The sequence below is a fragment of the Armigeres subalbatus genome, chromosome 3 (genome assembly GCF_024139115.2).
Source record: "Armigeres subalbatus isolate Guangzhou_Male chromosome 3, GZ_Asu_2, whole genome shotgun sequence".
Taxonomy (NCBI): Eukaryota; Metazoa; Arthropoda; class Insecta; order Diptera; family Culicidae; genus Armigeres; species Armigeres subalbatus.
The window spans coordinates 160940583-160962156 of NC_085141.1; the positions used below are offsets into that span (position 1 = coordinate 160940583).

General features: G+C 36.8%; 1 protein-coding gene across 5 annotated transcripts in view; it reads left to right on the forward strand.

Annotated features, from left to right (window-relative positions):
- Nucleotides 1–21574, forward strand: part of LOC134219916 (box A-binding factor-like) — a 153639-nt gene that overhangs the window by 118657 nt on the left and 13408 nt on the right. For all 5 annotated transcript variants that reach the window (XM_062698817.1, XM_062698818.1, XM_062698815.1 and 2 more), the window contains exons 3-4: nt 12866–13082; nt 13410–13554. In XM_062698817.1, coding sequence (XP_062554801.1) covers nt 12866–13082; nt 13410–13554 — 362 coding nt within the window. The remainder of the gene's footprint in view (nt 1–12865; nt 13083–13409; nt 13555–21574) is intronic.

Sequence of the window (21574 nt, forward strand, 5' to 3'; positions counted from 1 at the left end):
TATTGTTGACTACCGTTTCATAAAAAAAATTGGCACTTTTGACTGACACATCAAATGATCATCTTCACCTCAATGATCATCTTCCCCCCAGTTGACGGTACATAAAAAAAGTGTTCACGGGTTGAAATATTTTAAATTTGCGATATTTGTCCTCAAATTCCAAATACATGCGAAAGTGCGATGATTGTTACGTCAACTATGCTACCATTGGCAGTAGTGCTCTTTGAATAGTCAATGGGGTGGAAAATAAAAAAAAAATGAAATGAATAAAATAATTGGATTTGTTGAATAATGTTTTGGAAATTCACGATTTTTTTTTTTCTGAAATATTATTATTGTCCCATCATATTGTCATTTTTGGCAAAAGAAAAACGGGAGAGGGGAGCCAGAATTTTGATTGGTTTAGAGAACATATGATAACAAAGATGTCCATTGCTTGCTTATTTTTCGACTAACTCTTAAAGTATCGTGTTATTGTTGAACAGATTTCTCTGATTCTGTAATAGAAGATTCTAACATCAATATGTCTGAAAGAGAGAGAGAATTTTGCTAGGGGAATTGTAGGTGAAGCCGACACTACTTCGGTTATCTGACAGAAATTTGACACACTTACGCTTTCTTGTATTCCATTTCATTTTGTAACTGGCGGAGACGCGTAACAATAAAACAAACAGATCAATAGGGGAAATGACGGCTTTGGCAGGTTTTGTTCTATTATTGTCAGGGGTTTTGTTGACCAAATGTTATGAAATTTGGCCACAACATTCTTTGATATGCAAAGAATGTTAAAGGCCAAATTTCAGGACAATTGGTTATAGTAAACCCCCCTGACAATAATAGAACAAAACCTGCCAAAGCCGTCATTCCCTCTATTATTAAACACCATTGAGGAGATGAGCAATCTATATACATAAAAATGAATTTCTGTCTGTCTGTCTGTCATCCAAATGAAACACTAATTTATTCATAACTCGAGATCTAATCGAGAATAAATCAATTTTAGGCGAAACGAAGTTTGTCGGGTCTGCTAGTCTAAAATATTGGTATCGGCATATAAGCTTGGTCGGCAATAGTTTTTTTTTTATTTTCAATATTTAATTCCTCTCTGATTCATAATTGGACATCGCTTTGTGTATGTTGGGGAAAAATTGTCATTTTTATCATTTTGTCATTTTTATTTCTATACTGCACCATAGAGTGTCGTTCTTCTCCTCACCCCAATCCACAGTGGTTCGCTCCAGAACAAAGGTTGGCCAAAACCTCAAAATGTCCCTAAAAATAGGTTTTATGTTTGCATTGTGGTTTTTTGATGGTCTTTATCACATACAGACTTAAAAATGGGTGTTGGAGCTCTACTTTGGCAATATACAGCCGTGTAGTAAATACTTTCCTGGGGTAGTAAATACTTCCATTTTACTGCTAAATTCGCCTTTTGAAAACAGATCGTTTCTCAACAAAGACTATCTCACTTGCTATAAAACTAGTTAGTACTATTCCATTTAATTCCACCACTTGATTGTTACTTTACAGCAGCGGTTCTCAAACTTTTCTTGAGAGGTACCCCTTCGAAGTTTTGCATAATTTGAGGTACCCCCTCTCGAAAACAGGCTTCCAATCCTCTTGAACACATAATTCCGAGCCCTTTTGAAGGGAAGCTCCTTTATGCTTTTGAGTCCCTTTAGAGTAGACTTCCGCGCCTTTTTATTAGAGGCTTCTGAGTCTCTTGTAGAGAGGCTTCCGAACCTCTTGAAGGCGGTTTTCAAGCCACTTGAAAGGAAGCTTCCGTTGCATCTTAAAAGAACGCTTCTGAGCCTCTTGATAGTATGCCTCCAAGCCTAGGCTTCCGAACCACTTGAAAGTAGACTTCCGAGCCTCTTGAAAAAAGGCTTCAGAGCCTCTTGAAAGAAGGCTTCCGAGCCTCTTGAAAGGATGCTTCCGAGCCTCTTGAAAGGATCCTTCAAAGCCTCTTGAAAGGAGGCTTTTGAGCCTCTTGAGAGGATTCCGAGATTCTTAGGAGGCTTCCGAGCCTCTTGAGAGGAGGCTTCCGAGCCTCTTCAAAGGAGGCTTCCGAGCCTCTTTAAAGGAGGCTTCCGAGCCTCTTGAAAGGAGGGTTCCGAGCCTCTTAAAAGGAGGCTTCCGAGCCTCTTGAAAGGAGTATTCCGAGCCTCTTGAAAGGAGGCTTCCGAGCCTCTTGAAAGGAGGCTTCCGAACCTCTTGAAAGAATGCAGCCTAACCACTTGAAAGGAGGCTTCCGAGCCTCTTGAAAGGAAGCCTTCGAGCTGCTTGGAAGAAGGATTCCGAGAGGCGTAAAAGGATGCTTCTAATTTTCTTGCAACGAAGCAATCGAGTTTTAGTGAAACAAAAAATCATTTTGTTCATTCAACGTTTTGTTCGTTGGATCTTTTGTTCCGCAGCCCTTCATACATTGTGCTGGTTGTGTCAATTGGGATTTATTGATCGCATTACATATTATGTACAATATAAATTTTTGAAATAGAAAATACACAAAAATCCAAACTTTATAAATAAATTTTGATTGAAATTGTAATATTCCGCCATTACGCATTTTTGTCCGAGGTACCCCCTAGGACCAGCGAAGGTACCCCCAGGGGTACATGTACCCCAGGTTGAGAACCGCTGCTTTACAGAATCGTATTCCGACTTTAACAGTAAGGCCGTCTTCAGTGTCTCTTATATGGAATTAAATGGGATAGTACTAAGCGGTACTAACTCGTTTTATGACAAGTGAAGATATTCCACAAAAAAGCTATTAATAATTTTCTTATCAAAAGACTTATTTGCTGAATACTGTGCTAAGACAAGACAAAACAAATAATTTTAGGCGTTGCTAAGACAAAACAAATAATTTTATTCGGCACATCCTCAATTATGGAATATTTTTGACAAAATGTTGTATTTGAATTGAAACAATTAATTTGAATGACAAACGAACAACTTTTATTGCAACTGTATACTTACATTTGTATTCTTTATAATCTTGATTCGAAACAGGCTTTCCTTTTTGCTCATTTCAAGGTATCTGTCTTTTCTATAATTATGAGCACTAGCAGAATAACTATTTTCACAAATATGAGACAGTTCAGCTTTTCAGTTCAAATCTCAGTACCAACATTCTCTATTGCTTAGTGCAAACATTCTCTATTGCTGTCAAGAAGAGTGTGTTACAGCTCCAACATTTAAACTTGAAACTCTTGATATGTAGAATCACTTTAATGGCAAAGTATTGAACAATGCCAATTTGCTAAACAATACTAAGAATTTTCATTTCATTTTCTGCTTTAGAAAAGTTTTCAGCATGATTACATAATTCGGATTATTAGACATAAACAAAATCCAGACAATAAAATTCATTTGAAAGAAATCTAAAATTCGTAGATTCGCGGATGTCAGGAGAAAGTTTTGGAAGTAAGAAATTTTGTCTGTTGTATCTTCTAGCCGTTTGGCAAGAAAACTACTCAATAATTTCATTTACAGCAATAAAAATATTCAAATTCATAGTATACAAATAATTCCGTCATTGAATTATCGCTTTCATTACACATGTTTTAAATGTTATATAATTATATCAAACGTTTCAACTTCAATCAAATAATTTAAAAAAAAGACATTTTTCAGGTTCTTGTGAACAAAAACTGCGCATTTGTAAGGTTTTAGTTAGAAATAGACCAAAAATACTATGTACATTTCGAACTAAACCGTTAAAAAAACAGCTTATCGCAACTTTTCGCAAAACAAAATAGTGATTAATAGAAAGCTATTGCTTTAAGCTTTGTAATGAGCATAGAATCATTGCGGGCACTCATCGGCGCCTATACTTTTGGAGAATTTCAATCAGAAAAATGTGAGTATTTTAATTATTTTGTATTTAAAGTTAACTTAAGTTGAGTTCTGTCACCTATATTTGACATAGACATATTATTTAAGACCCTGACAATGCAGTCTTGAAATAATATTGGGGTTAGAGATGTAATTGAAGCCGTGCGATGCTGATCTAAACGCGTTGTCAAACAGCGTTTTCATTCGAAAATCAGCATTCATGTTGAATTCAAAATGATGTAACAAAGTCAAAACTCAACAAAACTACTTAAAATTTTGAATTTGAATCACGTAAGTATTCTATAAAATGAGAAAAATATAATTCCGACGGAAACACGAATTTCGATTTTTGAGGTTTTGGCTGCTCTCGAACCATTGTGCAATCGGCTCTGCTGAAAATGGACTGTTAATTTTTTCATCAGAAATTGAATTCTATCAAGAAATATTGTCGTGAGTGCTCATGAACTGATGCTTGAAGGGCCAAAGTATGCTTGTATGAAGTTTCTGATTCGGGAAACAGCTTCAAAGATTTTCAATCTGTAAATTGTCTTAAGATATCGGTTTACCCACTTTTCCCCTACCTATTGATGGTTTTGTTTTGCATTCCAGTGAGGTGTTTGAAAACTGTTCACTCCGTTGAATTTTTTTAACCACTCTGATGGCTGCGATAAGACTATTGTTATCTATCCACCGTGCATTATCACTAAAACATAAGTGCAGTACAAAACTGGTATACCTTGTTAGACATAAGAACGTTAGGCATAAGTTCGTTAGGCATAATGGACGTTAGGCATAAAATGACCCGAAGAACAGCCCATGGCATAAAGAAGGCAGAATTATGCCAAACGTACATTATGCCTAACGTCCGTTATGTCTTACATCCATTATGCCTAACGTACTTATGCCTAACGTCGCAGACCCGTACGAAACAACCAAATATAATGCGTAAACTAGACTACTTCTACTTGCGAAAATAAAACAAATTGTTTATTCGATGAAACTTTTTGAAAAATCTTTTCCATTACAATCGCACTCTCAATCTGCAACAATAACGATGTTCATTTGGCTCAGGTTTTGACAGTTATCAATGCTCGATTAGCTCAGGGTGGCCGCTTTTGCATATCTCTGAATGAAGGATTCCTCCTTAGCCGTGCTTTAAGACGCCCGGCTACAAAGTAAGACCATGCTGAGGGTGGCTGGGTTCGATTCCCGGTGCCGGTCTAGGCAATTTTCAGATTGGAAAATGTCTCGACTTCCCTGGGCATAAAAGTATCATCGTGTTAGCCTCATGCTATACGAATGCAGAAATGGTAACATGGCTTAGAAGCCTTGCAGTTAATAACTGTGGAAGTGCTTAATGAACACTAAGCTGCGAGGCGGCTCTGTCCCAGTGTGGGGATGTAATGCCAATAAGAAGAAGAAGAAGAATGAAGGATTCCTAGTTTCAAACACATTTCAAGACGACAATTTCATAGATGAGTTCAGTTTTTGTAAATTTCCTGTCGGAATTGTATGTATTTTACGCAAGCTTATATGACAATATTCTCTTTGCCGATAAAGTCAATGAATCAAATCATTGGCTGGTGTCGCAACTCGTATGACGCGACATTCCATGTAATCTTGCAGAAAACGCTGGAATCGCTTCTTATTGTCATCGGGAACGCATACTCGATTTTTTTCGGTGTTTCCGCCTGAAATCAGTTCAATAATTCATTCTGTTATTGCTCGTAATTTTTGAATTTAAAAAAAAAATCTATTTCTGTTTTACAAGCACCCAAAAATAAATTGAATATCATAAACTATTTTTTATACTAAATGCGATAAAATTTTCTAATGAAGGGGGAGAGGCCCCAAAACGCCCCCCGGGGTAAAACGACTTTCTGGTATTCACTTATATTTATCATGTTTGAGATAGCCTTAACATAACTAGACATAAAATTATGTAGGTTAGGCGAAAAAAGTGTCAAAATAATAAAACGGAATGTAGGAAAAAATCCACATTTTGGAAATTTCCCACATTTTGATAAAACATCTAACATTTCGGCAAGCAATACGCCCTAGTGGAACTAACCTTCAATGTACTACGCGTCTCCACGCACTGTCCATACCAGAATGCTGATTCGACGACAATATAGCTAACCGATGCCGTATTAAAATTTGGGAAAATTTTTAACCATATTGACGATTGACATTTCAAAAAGTGATGATATGTATTTCGTTTCCAGAAAACTCATGAGGCAAAAAGCCTTTTAGCTGCCAGCTATTAATCTAATCTAATCTCATACTTGCGCAGCCAATACTTGAAAGCATCCTGGAAAATGACAGTTTCTAAATTCCTTCATTTTTCTTTTCATAAGGCCATGCCAACTACGCAGTATGTACCGCAGAGATGACTCCGAGATACTGAGCGACTTCAGAATTTGTAAACTCTTAAAGTCGTTCCATATCTTGGAATCTAGGGGAAAGGAAGAAATCGTGACCTCCCGTACCAAACGCTTCCAGTTAATATAAATATTAATCAAATGTTATATAAATGAGTTTATTTGGGAGCGTAGCTATTTAAAAGTTATTAAATGCTCCATTCGGCAAGTGATGATTGACGTCATGTTCAGAATAACTACGTTCACTATAAATAAGAAAATAATGAAATCATCATTAGTAGACGTGGACGTCAGCTTCTTTACTCGATAACAGATGTGATGACAATTCTGAAAATAAATAGATTAGAAACACTAGCACAACATTAGAAGATTGGACACTTTAGTGATACTCATGCTATCAGAAATCAAGGAAGGTAATCCTTGATTATAATCTAAGGAAAACATTACAGGAGCATGAGTATCACTATTTGCGGTCGGGAAGCATCTAGGAAGTTGAAAGGAAGTCATGATGTAGTACTTACTTGGTGACTTACTGACAATTTCGTAAGCACTACAGAATTGAAAAATTGGGGCAGGATTTGCCTGTAGCTGGCAATAAAACTATGATAGATCTCACCCCGTAACACATACCACCTTTTAGCTGGCAGCTCTTAGGGAACAAAGTACCACGTGTTAGCGAATCAGCTGCTATGGACCGTGCATGGAGACGCGTAGTACATTGTAGCTTTGTTCCACTAGGGCGTATTGCCTCGCCGAAATGTTAGATGTTTTATCAAATTGTGGAAAATTTCGGTTTTTCCTACATTCATTTCTATTATTTTGACACTTTTTTCGCCTAACCTAATTTTACGTCTAGTTTTGTTACGGCCATCCTAAACTTGGTAAATATGAGGGAATACCCAAAAAGCGTTTTGCACCTTGTTTGGCGTTTTGGGGCCTTTTCCCCTATGCAGAAGACACCGGGCGTGCGTGCATTACCAATTGTGTGAGTGTTTTTCACGGGATAGAGCCTAATGGATGCTTCTGAAGATAAAGTCAATCTCTTGTAATAACGAGTGTCGAACTAATTTTCCTCTCTTGATTCTTAATTGACTGGTTTAGTGAAGAACTAGTTTCTCAAATAAAACTCATTTTAAAAAAATGTAAAATTAAACATAAATTGACTGTGAAGATGTGGTCTTCTCCATTATTGGTATTGAATTATTGGAGCCCCGAAGTATGTACATTGTACAAAGAGAATGGCTTTCTAATACCAAGAAGACTTTTCGATTGATAAACTGCGTGGATTGGTCGTTACTTGGCAGAAATCAAGAATAAATTCTCATTCTGTTTTTAAAGTGAATGGACAGATTTGGTTCTGAGCGCGTTCAGATAAAGTTATGAATCGATATCTGATATCTAATATTCCTATATTTGGTCATTCAATTTACTCCCCCTTTTTGTCATACCATTACTTGACCGCCCTGCTTGTTTGTCATGGGCGGCATACTTTCTCTGGTAATTGTTTGCCTGTTTTCTGAGATCAGCCACGAAATGGAGCAAACATTAGAACTTTAAAAATATTGTCATATATGTACACACATATATATGCAATGTGTGGAGTGGATGAGCTGCACGTGCCATTAGTCGCTGTTCGCTATCTTGGCCAGCGCAAAAAAAAAGAAACACCGATATTACATAATTGAGAATACAACAAAAAACACACAGAGAAAGGTAATGTTTTCAGATGGATGTAAAAAAAGTATGACATAAACAATTGTATAGTAGTCATTCTTTCCCTTGTTGGCTAGGGCGAGTTCAAGCTTTGTTCGTTTTCAATCCAGGCATCAAATTCGTCGTTTCGTTACATTATACGCGACCTGTAACACACTTTATGCATCTATTGGGTGCGCGTTTTGTGTTTCGAGTACATCATGAATAACACGCTAAAAGTCACGTGCGGATGGAACTTTGAATGGAGCAGCAGCACAGCTCGTCATATTTGCAGAACCTGAGGCCCGAGAGTGTTATGTAGGTATGGCTGGAACTAAGCGAGCTCGCCACACCAAAACCGTAGTTTCTCTCAGTTCGTGTTCGCTTGAGGTGGTTAGCTTTTATCGGGACTGGTGTTTTGTCCCGGGGTGGGCTCCTAGTTGAATGGAGTTAAGGGGTGGTTGTGATTTACTGGGCAGTGATAAATTGACTATCGTTGCTGATGGTGGCTTGTAGTGGGGACATTTGTGCAGAGTGATATGGTGTTGATCTGATGGGTAGATTTTCTGTAGTTTATCGAGTGAGCTTTGGAAAACTTTGCAGTGACGAGTTGGAAGCAAAATAGTGTTGATGCGGAGAAAATATCTGATTGGATGAATCTGAAAATGTGAGTTTATTTCTAAAGCTGTGAAATATGAAAACATCATTTGACTATCAAAGTTTGAGGCAGATTTAAAGAATGCAACGGCTTGAAGTTAGTATCTGGTTAATTGGAATATGAGCAATATAATGCTGCTGATGGTTAAAAGGGACTGCTTCATATAAGATGTTGAAAATAGTGTTCAAACATGAGAAAAGCAGAAATTTGTTTAGCTTTTTTAGAATGAATATCAAACAAAGAAGAATACTAACCTCATTGTGCGTACCAGCTACGAGTTTGTGCAGGTTGCTCAATACTAACGCGTACGCAAATATCAGCTACAGCATCATAACTCAGCTATAGCTTTTTATGTATACATATATGAACAGTCATTGATCGGGAACATTATACGACTACAACAAAGAATGAGCTTGAGCTACATAATTTTCTTTTCAATAGTATAAGAATTTATAACTTGGATACTTTCAGTTTGGATAGTTTGAGGATACTATATGTCATTGTGACGTTGAATATAATCCCTTTAGATTGTTGTCCGATATTTTGGTTTCATGTAAAGCCTACCGTAGTCGTTGGATGTTCGCAGCACAAAGAAATAGACGTGGTTAATATGATATAAAATTGCTTTCATCTTCAAAAATGTAACGTTTTTCGAAAATATGTTTCGCTGGTCAAAACGTCTCAGTGCAGTGTAGGCAGGACGATATGCCCTTACCAACTGGACACAAGCACGGCGAGTCCAGCAGCAGTTGCTTCCAAATTATATGGAAACTATCGAAATGTAATTCATACCTGCTTAAATGGTTGGGTTTTTATGTCAAGTACATACGGGTTTGTAACGTGTTCATTATGGGATAGATAAAATACTAATGAAGGGCTTTGAAACGTCTTTGGTTAAGGTGGAACATTTTGGCCAGGCACTTGTTGAAATCCATTTTTCACGAATTTTCAAAAAAGCTTTATTACATGTTTTTCGTGATATTTTTATATTACTTCTCACAGGCAATGCATTTGTAGGTTGTAGGATACAGTGCATTGAGCAGTGGGCGATATTTTTCCGTGACGATAAATGATGCCCTCAGCATTAATGGGCCATTTGATAATAAGTGTGTGTTGATCATTCTTGAGTGTAATAGGGGGAGATCCGTCGGACATATAAGCCATTTATCGAAATATTCGCTTAATATCTGGATTATATTTATTTGTATCATTTGAACACGTTTTTCAACTATCTATTTTAATGATGAATTTTGGTGAAAATTTTCACGATTAAGACAAGTGACCTCTAGTACCGGACACTATTGCATCATGTTAAAATATGACCAAGTTCCTGTTACATGAGTAAAGACAACATTTGGAATAGTAATTTTTTGACGTAGAACTACGTCTGTCTTTTCTATATTTGGGTACACTCTAAAATATTCTCTCCTTCACAGGAACGTTTGACGGCAGTTTCTCGCTTACGTTTATTGATGTCAGTAGAGGGGCTCTGAATCTTCTTCGCTGCTGGAGTGAATGCGTTCCGGGAAATTTTCTCTGGCTCGTTTTTTGCTGATTCCTAGGTGTCTGCCGGAGTAAACGCAATTCAAGTGAAGGAATAATAATTATTATAAATAAACTGTTAAACATGTTTGTCACATCTACTCTGACTTCCTCCATACAATGACCACCAAACGCCGTTGACATGGACTTGGCCGCCTCTAGAAAAAAATAGCCCTCTCCCCCTAAGATTTGAAAAGTTAGTTTGCATTGATATCAATTTTTACATACTACTTAGTATAATGAATTACTAAAAAAGTTTGAAGACAAAAATGTTATCTACCATATTTACCATATCATAATGAAATGATTGGAGGAAAAATTAGCTTGAAGACGTAGAATTACGTCCTTCGAGAAGATAGGGGGATCATTCTGCAGATTCAAATCTGAGACCGTCACGAAAAGTAGTCAGGTAGTATGGACTTTTCATTTCTGAGAAAGATTGCTGTGTGGGAGTGAAATTGCACTTGGTGTTTATTTTATTATTATATTATGAAAAAGCAATATCTAATTTATTTGAAACCATCGAAGTAAGCTTGATATGAACAACAATGGAGAGCCTTGGGAATCTGTGGGGAATACCTTTTATAACCCATGGAGGATTTGCTTAGGAATTTATCCGGAATCGTTCGAAGATTTGTTTCGGAATCATTCGCAGATTTGCTTCGGAATTCCTTGACGATTTGTTTCAGAACACTTCGACGATTTGTTTCTATATCCCTAGAATATTGCCTACAAAATCCCTGGAACATTCCCGTCGGAACTTTTTAAGGATTTCATAGAAGATTCTCATTGGAATCCCCGAAATATCTCCGTCGGATTCTCTGGCACATTCCCATCCGAATCCCTGGAACATTCCATTCCGACTCCCTGGAACTTTCCTGTTGGAATCCCTGGTGCATTGCATTCAGTCTCCTTGGAGGCTCCCCTCAGTATGATTGGAGAATTCCCATCGAAATATCTGGCGCTTCCCGCGCACAAAACACGAAAACAGTTTCACTCTGGGCTTGAAAAACGCTTGCTTTGGTCTCATCGAACGGAAAAGTCGAAAACCTGTACATTACATACAGCTACGTAGTTCAAGGTGACAACCTTTGCGTACAACCCGATTGGGCTGCACCTTTTTTTTCACTTGCTTTAAGTTGTAGATTTTGATATGCGTTAGTAGAGCTTATTGGATGCCCGAATTACATTTCTTACATCCTCCTTCATATTTCCACCTTTTTGAATATCATCTTCATTTTTTGTTTCTGCTTATTTCTATGGCTTTCTGGTGTCGTAGCAAGAAGAAACAAATGAATTCAATTAAGTTTAATAAAACAGGTGTAAGTAATGGCTATTTGGTCACATGAAAAATCTCACTGTTCAAACCGCTACCGGATTATGAAATTGAGTTTGCACCACAGTTACTTTATATATCTAATAAATCATGATCGTTATTTGGTATATGGCTAATATTGACCATCTTGACTTAATCAGAATGCATTCGAATGATTTCAATATTGTTGATTCAAACTTTCTAAGGTAAGATGAAACATCAACATTTTTTAACATTTTTGTTCATTTTCAAGTTCTGCACAAAGTTTACAACATGAGGATTTGATATTCTATGTAGGTAAAGGATTTTCCTAAAGCTTCCTTTTGTACAAAAGGAATCTTTAGGAAAATCCTTTACCTGCATATAATATCAAATCATAAGATAGTGGAGAGACATTTGCAAGTGTCCGGTATTGGGAGGTGTTCGGCGCTGGGGGATCTTCCCCTAGAGAGAGTTAGAGACCAAGAGACTATCACTTTAATTAGAAAGTATAATAGTTCCCAAAATTTACAATATTATCAACACCACCATTGGAAGTCAAAATCGACTTTATATTTTATACAATTTTCATATATTCTTCCTAAACTGATTAGATTATATCCAGTCCATTTCACCAACATGTTCGATTGCTAAGTCTTCGACGTATTGGGATAGTTCAACGTAACTAGACAATCGTTTTATCAATGATGATTTTTAAGAAAATTAAATTGTTTGACCAGAATAAGATCTTTGTTTAATAAAAATTTGATTAATCAATTACATAGTTAGGGATACCCGATTCTTTGATAGTACGAATATTACAAAATGCATACCTAAGTGGAAATACCATTCAATATTCAAAAGCATATTTTGATTGAACTATCTGTCGCAGTCGTCCAGATGTTCAACTTCCTGGTTAGAATGCGTTTTAATGATCCCTGGTGCAGCAGCAGCTGCATCGTGAAGAGTAAATCCCAGCAGACAGTTACAGAGTTTTGGTGACACCACTTGTTTCGAACAGAGGATGTTTTTGTTTACGAATATTTCCACCTACTCGCAACCATAAACAAAATCGTGAAATAACGACGGAGCCCATCCACTGCTGCCGGTGCTGTGAAGCATTTGGCGCGCATAGTGCGGCGACCGACGACCAGCTGTGGGGGGACGCGCGACTTCTATAGATCGTACCCCAGAAGAAGAAGCCAACGATTCAGTAGCTTACGTATACAGATTGATGTGGAGGGTTAGGGAGAAGAGGAAAGGAATGTCAACGTTGACGACCGCGGTGGTGCCAAACCAGAAACAATCCATTCATTTGATACCCATTCAGCAGTTATTCTGTTTTGTTGTTTGCTGGAGAAGATGGATGCTTAACATCCATTCTCCCTAACGTTCCGAAGGAGCCGTATGTGTAAAATCGCTAATGGTGGTCTCCGATCTTTCTTCCGGTTTTTGTTTCAGTCCATCGTACAGTCGCGGTTTCCCGACGACGGCATCTATGCAATACTTCGGAGGCAGTCCTACGCACGAGTCGGTACACATGTGGTCTCCTGGGGTGGGATTGAGCGAGAACGAATACATCAAGGGAAGTCTGCCGGGATTCCAGCGAATTGCTCCCAGCACCAATGCTGCCCGAGCAAACCATTACAGTTCGATCTCGAGCGGGTATGGACAGCATGTAAGTGTAACAAACCGATCAACTTATTTTCAAAATAATTTATATGACTGTATTGGAAACGAACAGGAATAACACCTTTTTTGGTCAGATAATTTAGAAAAGTGGAATATTTCTACTGCATTTGACATTTTATCCATTATTGGTTCAGGCGTTCTTCAGCCTCCTTGAAGAAAGCCCAAACCAAGAGTTGAAATGTCGAATTCAGCAGAATGACTTCGCTTTTTAAAATATCTGACCAGAAAATTTGTATGTTTAGATAACAATTAGCATTTTATTTCAAAGAATCCTTTGTGAAAATATAGTAATTTTATTATTCGTATCATTTAGTCAGACGCGTGGCCATCCCACTACGAAGCCAGTGCAATCGCTTATAGTACTGCTTCCAGTAACAGTACTTCAGGAAATGGTCGGCGGCCTTCTACAAGTATGCCAGCGACGACACCGTTCTCGGCAGCCGCTTCCCTGACTGCAAGTAAGTAACAATTATTGCTTTTTAATTCTACTTCGAAATTAAAAAAAAAGACGTCGACCGTACCATAGCACCAAAGAAATTTCATTCCCGGAGTTCATATCGCAATTTTTTCTATCGTTTTCGCAAATGAATTGTTATGCAAATTATTTTCGGTCCGAATACACACAGGCTCAGGCTAACCTTACATTCCGTATTATGGGAGGCCAGCGATAGACGTGACCCAGAACTGCACGGTGCATATTACATATAACGCAAAAGAACGACCACGGCGAACCTGATAAGACGCCGGGTAAGGTGGTGCCTTCTTACTTTTGTGTGCCTGGAAACTGGTTATGGAAAAGTTTGTTATCGGACAATTGTTCGGTCGATTCTGGAAATGACGATCGTGGCACTTTTCATAACATTAATGAGGTCTACTATTTAACACGTATGATTGATTAAAAAGGTCAACACTTAGCATTTGGCTGACTGCTTGGCAAGGACTTCTACTGCAAATGTTTGTTAGAGAAGCACAGGTTGTCCAATAGGGTGATAATACTTTGTTTTCAGGACTTTGTACTCATATCGTAAGTCTTATAAAGTCAGATTGATTGCGATCGAAGTTCAAGATGCGAACTATATTCGATGATGAATTTGGACACCGATGGACACCGCAAATAGTTGACGTTTCCAATTTCGCTCGCGTTTCAATTAGCCAACCCTACACGAGAAAGTTACTCAAATAGAGAACCGCTATGAATACAGTGACTGTTTACTTTTAATTTGACGTTAAAATCAGTCTACCGTTGGAGTCAAATGGTTTTTGTCAACATACGGGCTCCTACAATAACTGTCTCATCAGTACATGCGCAACTTAATTAGTCATGCTGATCGTCCAACTCCTACGCGTTCTGGCTGTAATAACAACTAACCTTCCAATACCGGAAATACCAACATACCAAAAGCCATGCACAAAGTTATGCACTCTCTCCAGGGATCGGAAGGACTTCCTTTTTGTCTTTTGTTTTTTCCCTTGTGGGCAGTAGCGCTCGGGTGAACTATACCAGAAAACGAGAACGCAAAACAAATATAATTAGCTGGTCCCGCTTAGTTGCGACTTCTATGAGTGCGACCGAGCCCAGTGCTGATGGCATGTTTTCACGGACAATGGAAACATAAGTGCTTTATGGATACAGTGAACGACAATTTGGTTCGACCATGCTGGTGGAGTATGCTTTTTACACCATAGGAGGCATACGTTCGATTTTCTTCGCTCTTATCAGTAGCTTTTATATGCACTACTGGAGGATGGCATAAAGAAACACGTTTACCCATGCAGTACATAAAAGGCAAATACAGGAACCGTTTCTTTATTTCTTGAAACAAAAATATGTCATATTTTATGCCAGTGGCGTTTTAGCAACTTGTTCGCAGGGTTTTTTTTGTTGTGCTTCATGCATATTGTAATCAAAAACTTTTTTTTATTTAGTTTATTGAAAACAATAAAAAATATGAAATAAAGAAATGTCCGATCGAGCCATGTTTCGAAAGCAAATAATGGAACCAAGTTTCTCGTCGAATGCATCTTCTTATGTGCAAATCAGTTCATACTTAGTTCCAAGAAGTGTGTCTACAATGTCTACAAAAAGTTTATAGCTAGTTTTGAAAGGTTTTAAACACAAATAATTCGCACGTGCCATTATTTTGATTCAAAACTAAATATCTAGCACTGATTATGGCCAGGTTTTTGTTTGTTGACCTTGTACGGACAGCTTGACACCGTAAATTACGAATCTTGGGAATGCTGGACTTTTTCGCCGGAACGGGCAATCCGTAGCATTATTAGGCTACTAGCATTAGGCTACTAGCACAGAACGTTCCAGAAAACGTGACTGTGTACCCGAATCCGTGGCTGTTGTTCACGAAAAAATACACCGTGAACTTGTTAGTTCACGAAATAATGAACTTTTTTTTGCGTGTAACACGATGATACTTTTATGCCCAGGGAAGTCGAGACAATTTCCTACCCGAAAATTTCCTAGACCGGACCGGGAATCGAACCCATCCACCCTCAGCATGGTCTTGCTTTGTAGCTACGCATATTACCGCACGGCTCAGGAGGGCTATTCGAAAAAATAGAAGTCAACAATTAAGATCAACTGCACAAGCGGTCGAATAGCCGACTGAGATTTCGGTGAACTTTACCGAGACATCAGAACTTGTACCGAGATCTTGTTAAATTTTCGTAAAAAAAATTGGGATTTCACTGTTGAATTTTTAGCGAAAATATTACTGAGGTCGACGAAATAATTTAAGTGTGTAATATGAGTTGATTTGGTCATGAATAAGTCTTAAAAACTTGTTTATGAAAAGTTTGGAGGGAACGCCATGATGAGGAGCTGGAATAAACTAAACCCAAATCCCTACCCCGTCCGTCCTGAGTTAGGTAAATTCTGACCTTGAGACGCCACGACTATTATGGTCTATGCCCCTTCCCAACTTATTGTAAATGATACGATATCATACATTAGAATTGCGGCACCGCAAAGTGTTACACATGACTGAGCCTGTCAAATAAATGAATTGTTTAAAATAAAGTGTGATGTTCGGGCTAGAATGATTCATACTTTAACTATTTTGCTCTACTATGCTTAAACGATAACATTTGTTATTTTTAAATTTTTAATTACTATGAAAACAGTATCTTTTGTGGAAAACCGTTCCGCAACGGTGCCCATTAGGCTTTAAGAATCTATGAAAACGTTGGTAAGGGGTTTGCGGTTTTCGACCATCCCTCCCCTATGTAAGATTTCTTTTACACAAATATTGTTTTTATCTATATATGGTGCGTAAGAAAAGACCACCCCTTCCCTCTATAGATGCTTACGTAATATGTCTACGATTTACAACATAGGAAATTTAACAAAAAACGATTTTATGCTAGCAAGAAAAGTTATTCACGAAATACTGAATCATAGAAAATTCCTCTTGACACATTAAAGAGTAACTTAAAATTTACTACCAATAATGAGCATTTCTGCTTTATTTATAATTACACTTACAAAAGTCAAATTGCTTCACAATTCGTTGATTACATTCAAACAGTTCATTAGACACCTCACGGTGGCGACTTCCACTTATCCACAGTAATGTCCATACCAGTGGCGTAGCCAGAAAATTGGTCTAAGGGGGGTTTCTGAACATTTTTTTAGTTCGAGAGGGTTCAAAAAAAATTTCTTCTAAAAATTTTGTCTCTGGGGGAGATTTATGTCCAAAACCACCCCGTGGCTACGCCACTGGTCCATACCAATAGTTCGTCGAGTCATATTCAAGTGCATTCAAAATTATGTTCATAATTACTGATTCTAAACGCAAAATTAATTTTGGCTCTGTCAAAACTGTTTCTTGCCATAAATATGGAACGCATGGGGTCTCCAGCTAGCCTTTCGCGGTAAGGCATAGGTTTGACAATCCGGTGATGGCGAGTTCGATTCTCACACGATGTAAAAAATGGATTATTATCGATGTCTCGTATACCTTTGATATTTTTTCACCGAAACCTAGGTAAGGTCACTAGAAATGAGGTACGGGGTGTTTAAAAATATTGCATCGGCGATTTTTAGAAAAAGGGATTTTTTTTGTTATATTTTGCCCAATATACCGTATAAAAAGTCAATTGATTACTCAGCCATAGATAAATCATTGTAATTAGACCTACGCATATGCGGTATTTCGAAAAAAAATGTTTCAGGTGGTGGGAAACGAAAAATCTAGCTTTTAACGAAATTTAACAGGATTCCGCGAATTTTCGGAACAAATTTAAACTTAAACCATACTGTCCGGTACGGTCGTTCAAAATTTCGGCAGCGCCGCTGAGCAAAATCATATACCTGTTTTTAAAACTTAATGTTATACATTTTTTTATAAACGCTTACTATACAATCCCATTCTATTCTATACCTACTGTTTTCAAAAGTGATCCAACTCAATATTTATTATTTAGGACGACAGGCTCAGAATGTTAATATAATCAGATATGAATCAGATCAGCATAACTTTGTCAAAAAGCAACCCCGTGGCGCTGATTCCTAGGGTCCTTGTGAAGTCTTTTTAAAGCGCCTCTTTCTTATTAAATGCCGATTTCTTCACTTTCGCTTGGGTCTTAAACCAGGTTTAAGCGCATAAAGCACTTAACAGAGCACCGCTTAAGAGTTAAGAAAATCCTAAAATGCCCTAAGCCCCTAGGAAGCCCCAAAATACAACATTTTATGTTCAAACAACAACTTGAATCTTACCTAAAAGTAAGAATCAGAAGTTCTGAGGTTAGAATATACTCCAACCAACAGTCAATATTCGGGAGATCAAGGAAAGATACTTTTCGCACCCGAGATTTAAATTTAAATTTTGTGATGTTCTTTGTGTAATTGCACAATATCGATCGTGTTGCTGATGATCACGGGACGGCACGGCAGCTAGTCCGGGAGAACGTGAAGTGAAAAAATCTGCCTCGCTGAGCAGAAATTTATTCAGAGTGCACTATGGTCCAGGATACAGATTTACGCGGAAAGATGCATTCTACGCCAAAACTATATATTTAAAAAAAACTGTTGTTCTACAAAATTGTTCGAAATAGTAAGGCTATCATTATGGTGCAACCAAAAAATAGGGTGGCCCATCATATTAAAAAAAATAGATTTTTTTTTTTATTTTTCGGAATATTTACATGATATGTTCTACAAAGTTGTAGCGCAGCTTATTCCAATCAATCTTGCTAAAAAAACTTTTTCTGGAGCTCTTAAGTTGGCTGATTTAGAGCAATTTTACTCAATTGGATTAGGGTGTACCCCACAAAAACAGTATTTTTGATCTACTTTTTTTGTTTTAGATTTCTCAAAAAAGTCGTCTTCAGGTGACTTTTAGAGCTTTAAAAAATGCAACTTTTGATGGGTAAATATGCTCAATATCTATTACCGATCAAAAGTTATAATCGTTTTTCTGTCAAAATTACATTTTTTTCATAAGTTGATATCTCCGGTTAGGGCAGACCAAAAAAATATGTTTACACGGCATTTGGAAGAGAAATTCATATTCCTTATTGTGTCAAAAAATTGGAGATATGTTATTTTTTTATCTCAAGTTTTACCAATTTTACTAAAATCAAGTTTTTTCAAAAAAATTGATATAACTCGGCCATGGAAAAAGATACAGACGATATTCTTATAGCAAAACACGCGTTTTGGAAAGCCCTAACATTTGACATTTGTGAGAAATGAAAAATAAAAAATCTACAGCTTTAATACTTTTTATAAGTTTTATCATTATCATCGTATTGCAAGATTTACGAAAAAAGATGGATTTTCGGCCTAAAGCATACTTTTAAGAAAAAAAAATTTGTTCTACAAAGTTGTTCTGAATACTCGAGCCCTTATTTTAGAGTTACCGAAAAATAGGGTGGGCCATTTTATAAAAATGTGAAATTTTTATTTTTTTTTGTTTTGCGGAGTATTGACATAAAATATTCTACAAAGTTGTAGCGCAGCTTTTTCTTATCAACTTTGCTATATAAGTTTTTTATGTAGCTCTTAAGCTCACTTGTTTAGAGTAATTTTACTTACCAGAATTAGGGCGTCCCTCAAAAAACAATATTTATGATCTGCTCATTTCATTTTTTATTTTTCACGGGTGTCACCTTCTGAAGACTTTTGGGGCTTTCCAAAACGCGTGTTTTGGTATAAGAATATCATCTGTATCTTCTTCCATTGTCGAGTTATATCAATTTATTTGAAAAAACATGGTTTTAGTAAAATTAGTAAAACTTGAGATAAGAAAATAACATATCTCCAATTTTTTGACATAATGAAGAATATGAATTTCTCTTCCAAATGCCGTATAAACATATTTTTTTGGTCTGCCCTAACCGGAGATATCAACTTATGAAAAAAATGTAATTTTGACAAAAAAACGATTATAACTTTTAATCGGTATAAGATATTGAACATATTCACCCATCAAAAGTTGCTTTTTTTTTTATCTTTAAAAGTCACCTGAAGACGACTTTTTCGAGAAATCCAAAATAATAAAAGTAGATTAAAAATACTGTTTTTTTGAGGTACATCCTAATCCCATTAGGTAAAATTGCTCTAAATCAGCCAACTTAAGAGCTACAGAAAAAGTTTTTTTAGCAAAATTGTTTGGAATAAGCTGCGCTACAATTTTGTAGAACATAACATGTCAATATTCCAAAAAATAAAAAAATATTTTCTATTTTTTTTTTATATGATGGGCCACCCTATTTTTTGGTTGCACCATAATGATGGCCTTACTATTTCGAACAATTTTGTAGAACAACAGTTTTTTCTAAAAAGTATAGTTTTGGCGTAAAATTCATCTTTCCGCGTAAATCTGTATCCTGGACCATAGTGGAGTGCGATCGTGTTGATGCTGGTCACGCCAGCTAGTGGGGAAGAAGACGAAGTGAAAATGTCTGCATCGAAGAGCATACAATTATTTGGTGCGGAATCGATCGTGTTGTACGAGCTTATTAAACAAAGCACATTGATTTTGCGTTGGATTGATTTGAAACACGGTTTTCGTCTTCGAGTTTTCAAAATAACTTCGTTTACAATAAATATTAAGTCCCTAACCACTGCTTCACTTGAATTACCTTTTTAACTAACCAGTGATTCCTTCTTGTGGCGCTCACGGAGATGCGGAGCATTCCTCGGTCTCTTGTAACAATGAGTGTCAAACTTATTTTCCTCTCCTAATAGCATCCTTAAAAGCCTCCTTTAAAAGGTTGAATTTGGAAGTAAATATTAGCCTTTTGGTGCAACTTCTTGTATGAGAAATGAAAAATTATTGTAAATATGTAAAGTAAATGTATATTTCGTTTCGTTTCGAATCATCAAAGACATTATAAATTTCGTTGCTAGCCTTTTTTGTAAAAATAACCTAAAATATAAAAAATAAAAAATAAAAATTAAAAAAAAAACTAAAAAAAATTTTGAAAAAAAGAAATTCTAAATATCCAGTTCTTTATTTCTAGTGACCTTGTATAACTTTTTGTTAAAAAAAATTAGAGATACATGAAACCTCGATAATAATCCATTTATTACACTGTATCTCGGTCCGGTCTAGGATGTTTTCGGTGGAAAACATTCTCGACATCCTGAGCATAGTGTATTCATTGTTCTTGCCACACAAGATACATACTCATGCAATGACGGGCATAGTAAATCTTTCAATAAATAACTGAGGAAATACAAACAGAATTACTATTCGTTGTTGACAAGCGGCCTAAGTTCCAGTTGGAATGTAGAGCCATAGAAGAAGAAGCAGATGCTACGCAACCTATATTGGTCAGGTTGACATTTTGGGCAGCGAAATAAGTACACCCAACCAGCGGATGGCCGATTTTAATACAGTTCTGCATAAGAACCTTACAGAAACTGTATAATAATTGGGCATATACAATGTCGGAAGATTTTAATACAATTGTTGTATTGAAATAATACAGATTTGTATTATTTTAATACAATATCTGTATAAAAAGCTTACAGATTTGTATATGCCCAGATTTTATACAATAATTGTCAGATTTGTTTTTTGGGTGTAGGGATACTGTTTCGGTTCTCCTTTTCATAGCTCCCATGCTCAACCCATCAAAAACAAAAACACCCGAAATACGGTTTTAGTTTATTTTCGTGATTTTTTCAGCAGTGAGTGCGCAATGCGCATGTGAGCATAAATAACCTAGGCATGGCGATTATTGTAGAACAATAATTGTTCTAATAATTGGTCTTTTATGTGATCTTAAGGCACAAGTATACAGGTGTGCTTCAACTACACCAAAAATAATTTTATCACTCATGCAATGGTGGACGTTCTAATTAGAAAGTTTTCAGATTGAAAACGATCATATTCCGACCATACGGCCACGGTATTGGGAATGTAGAGCCATTGGAGAAGAAGAAGTGGTCCCGTTCGAGGAGAAGCCACTAAGTGTTCTTCTTGTTTAGGGGTCATCACGCCTATTCAGTCC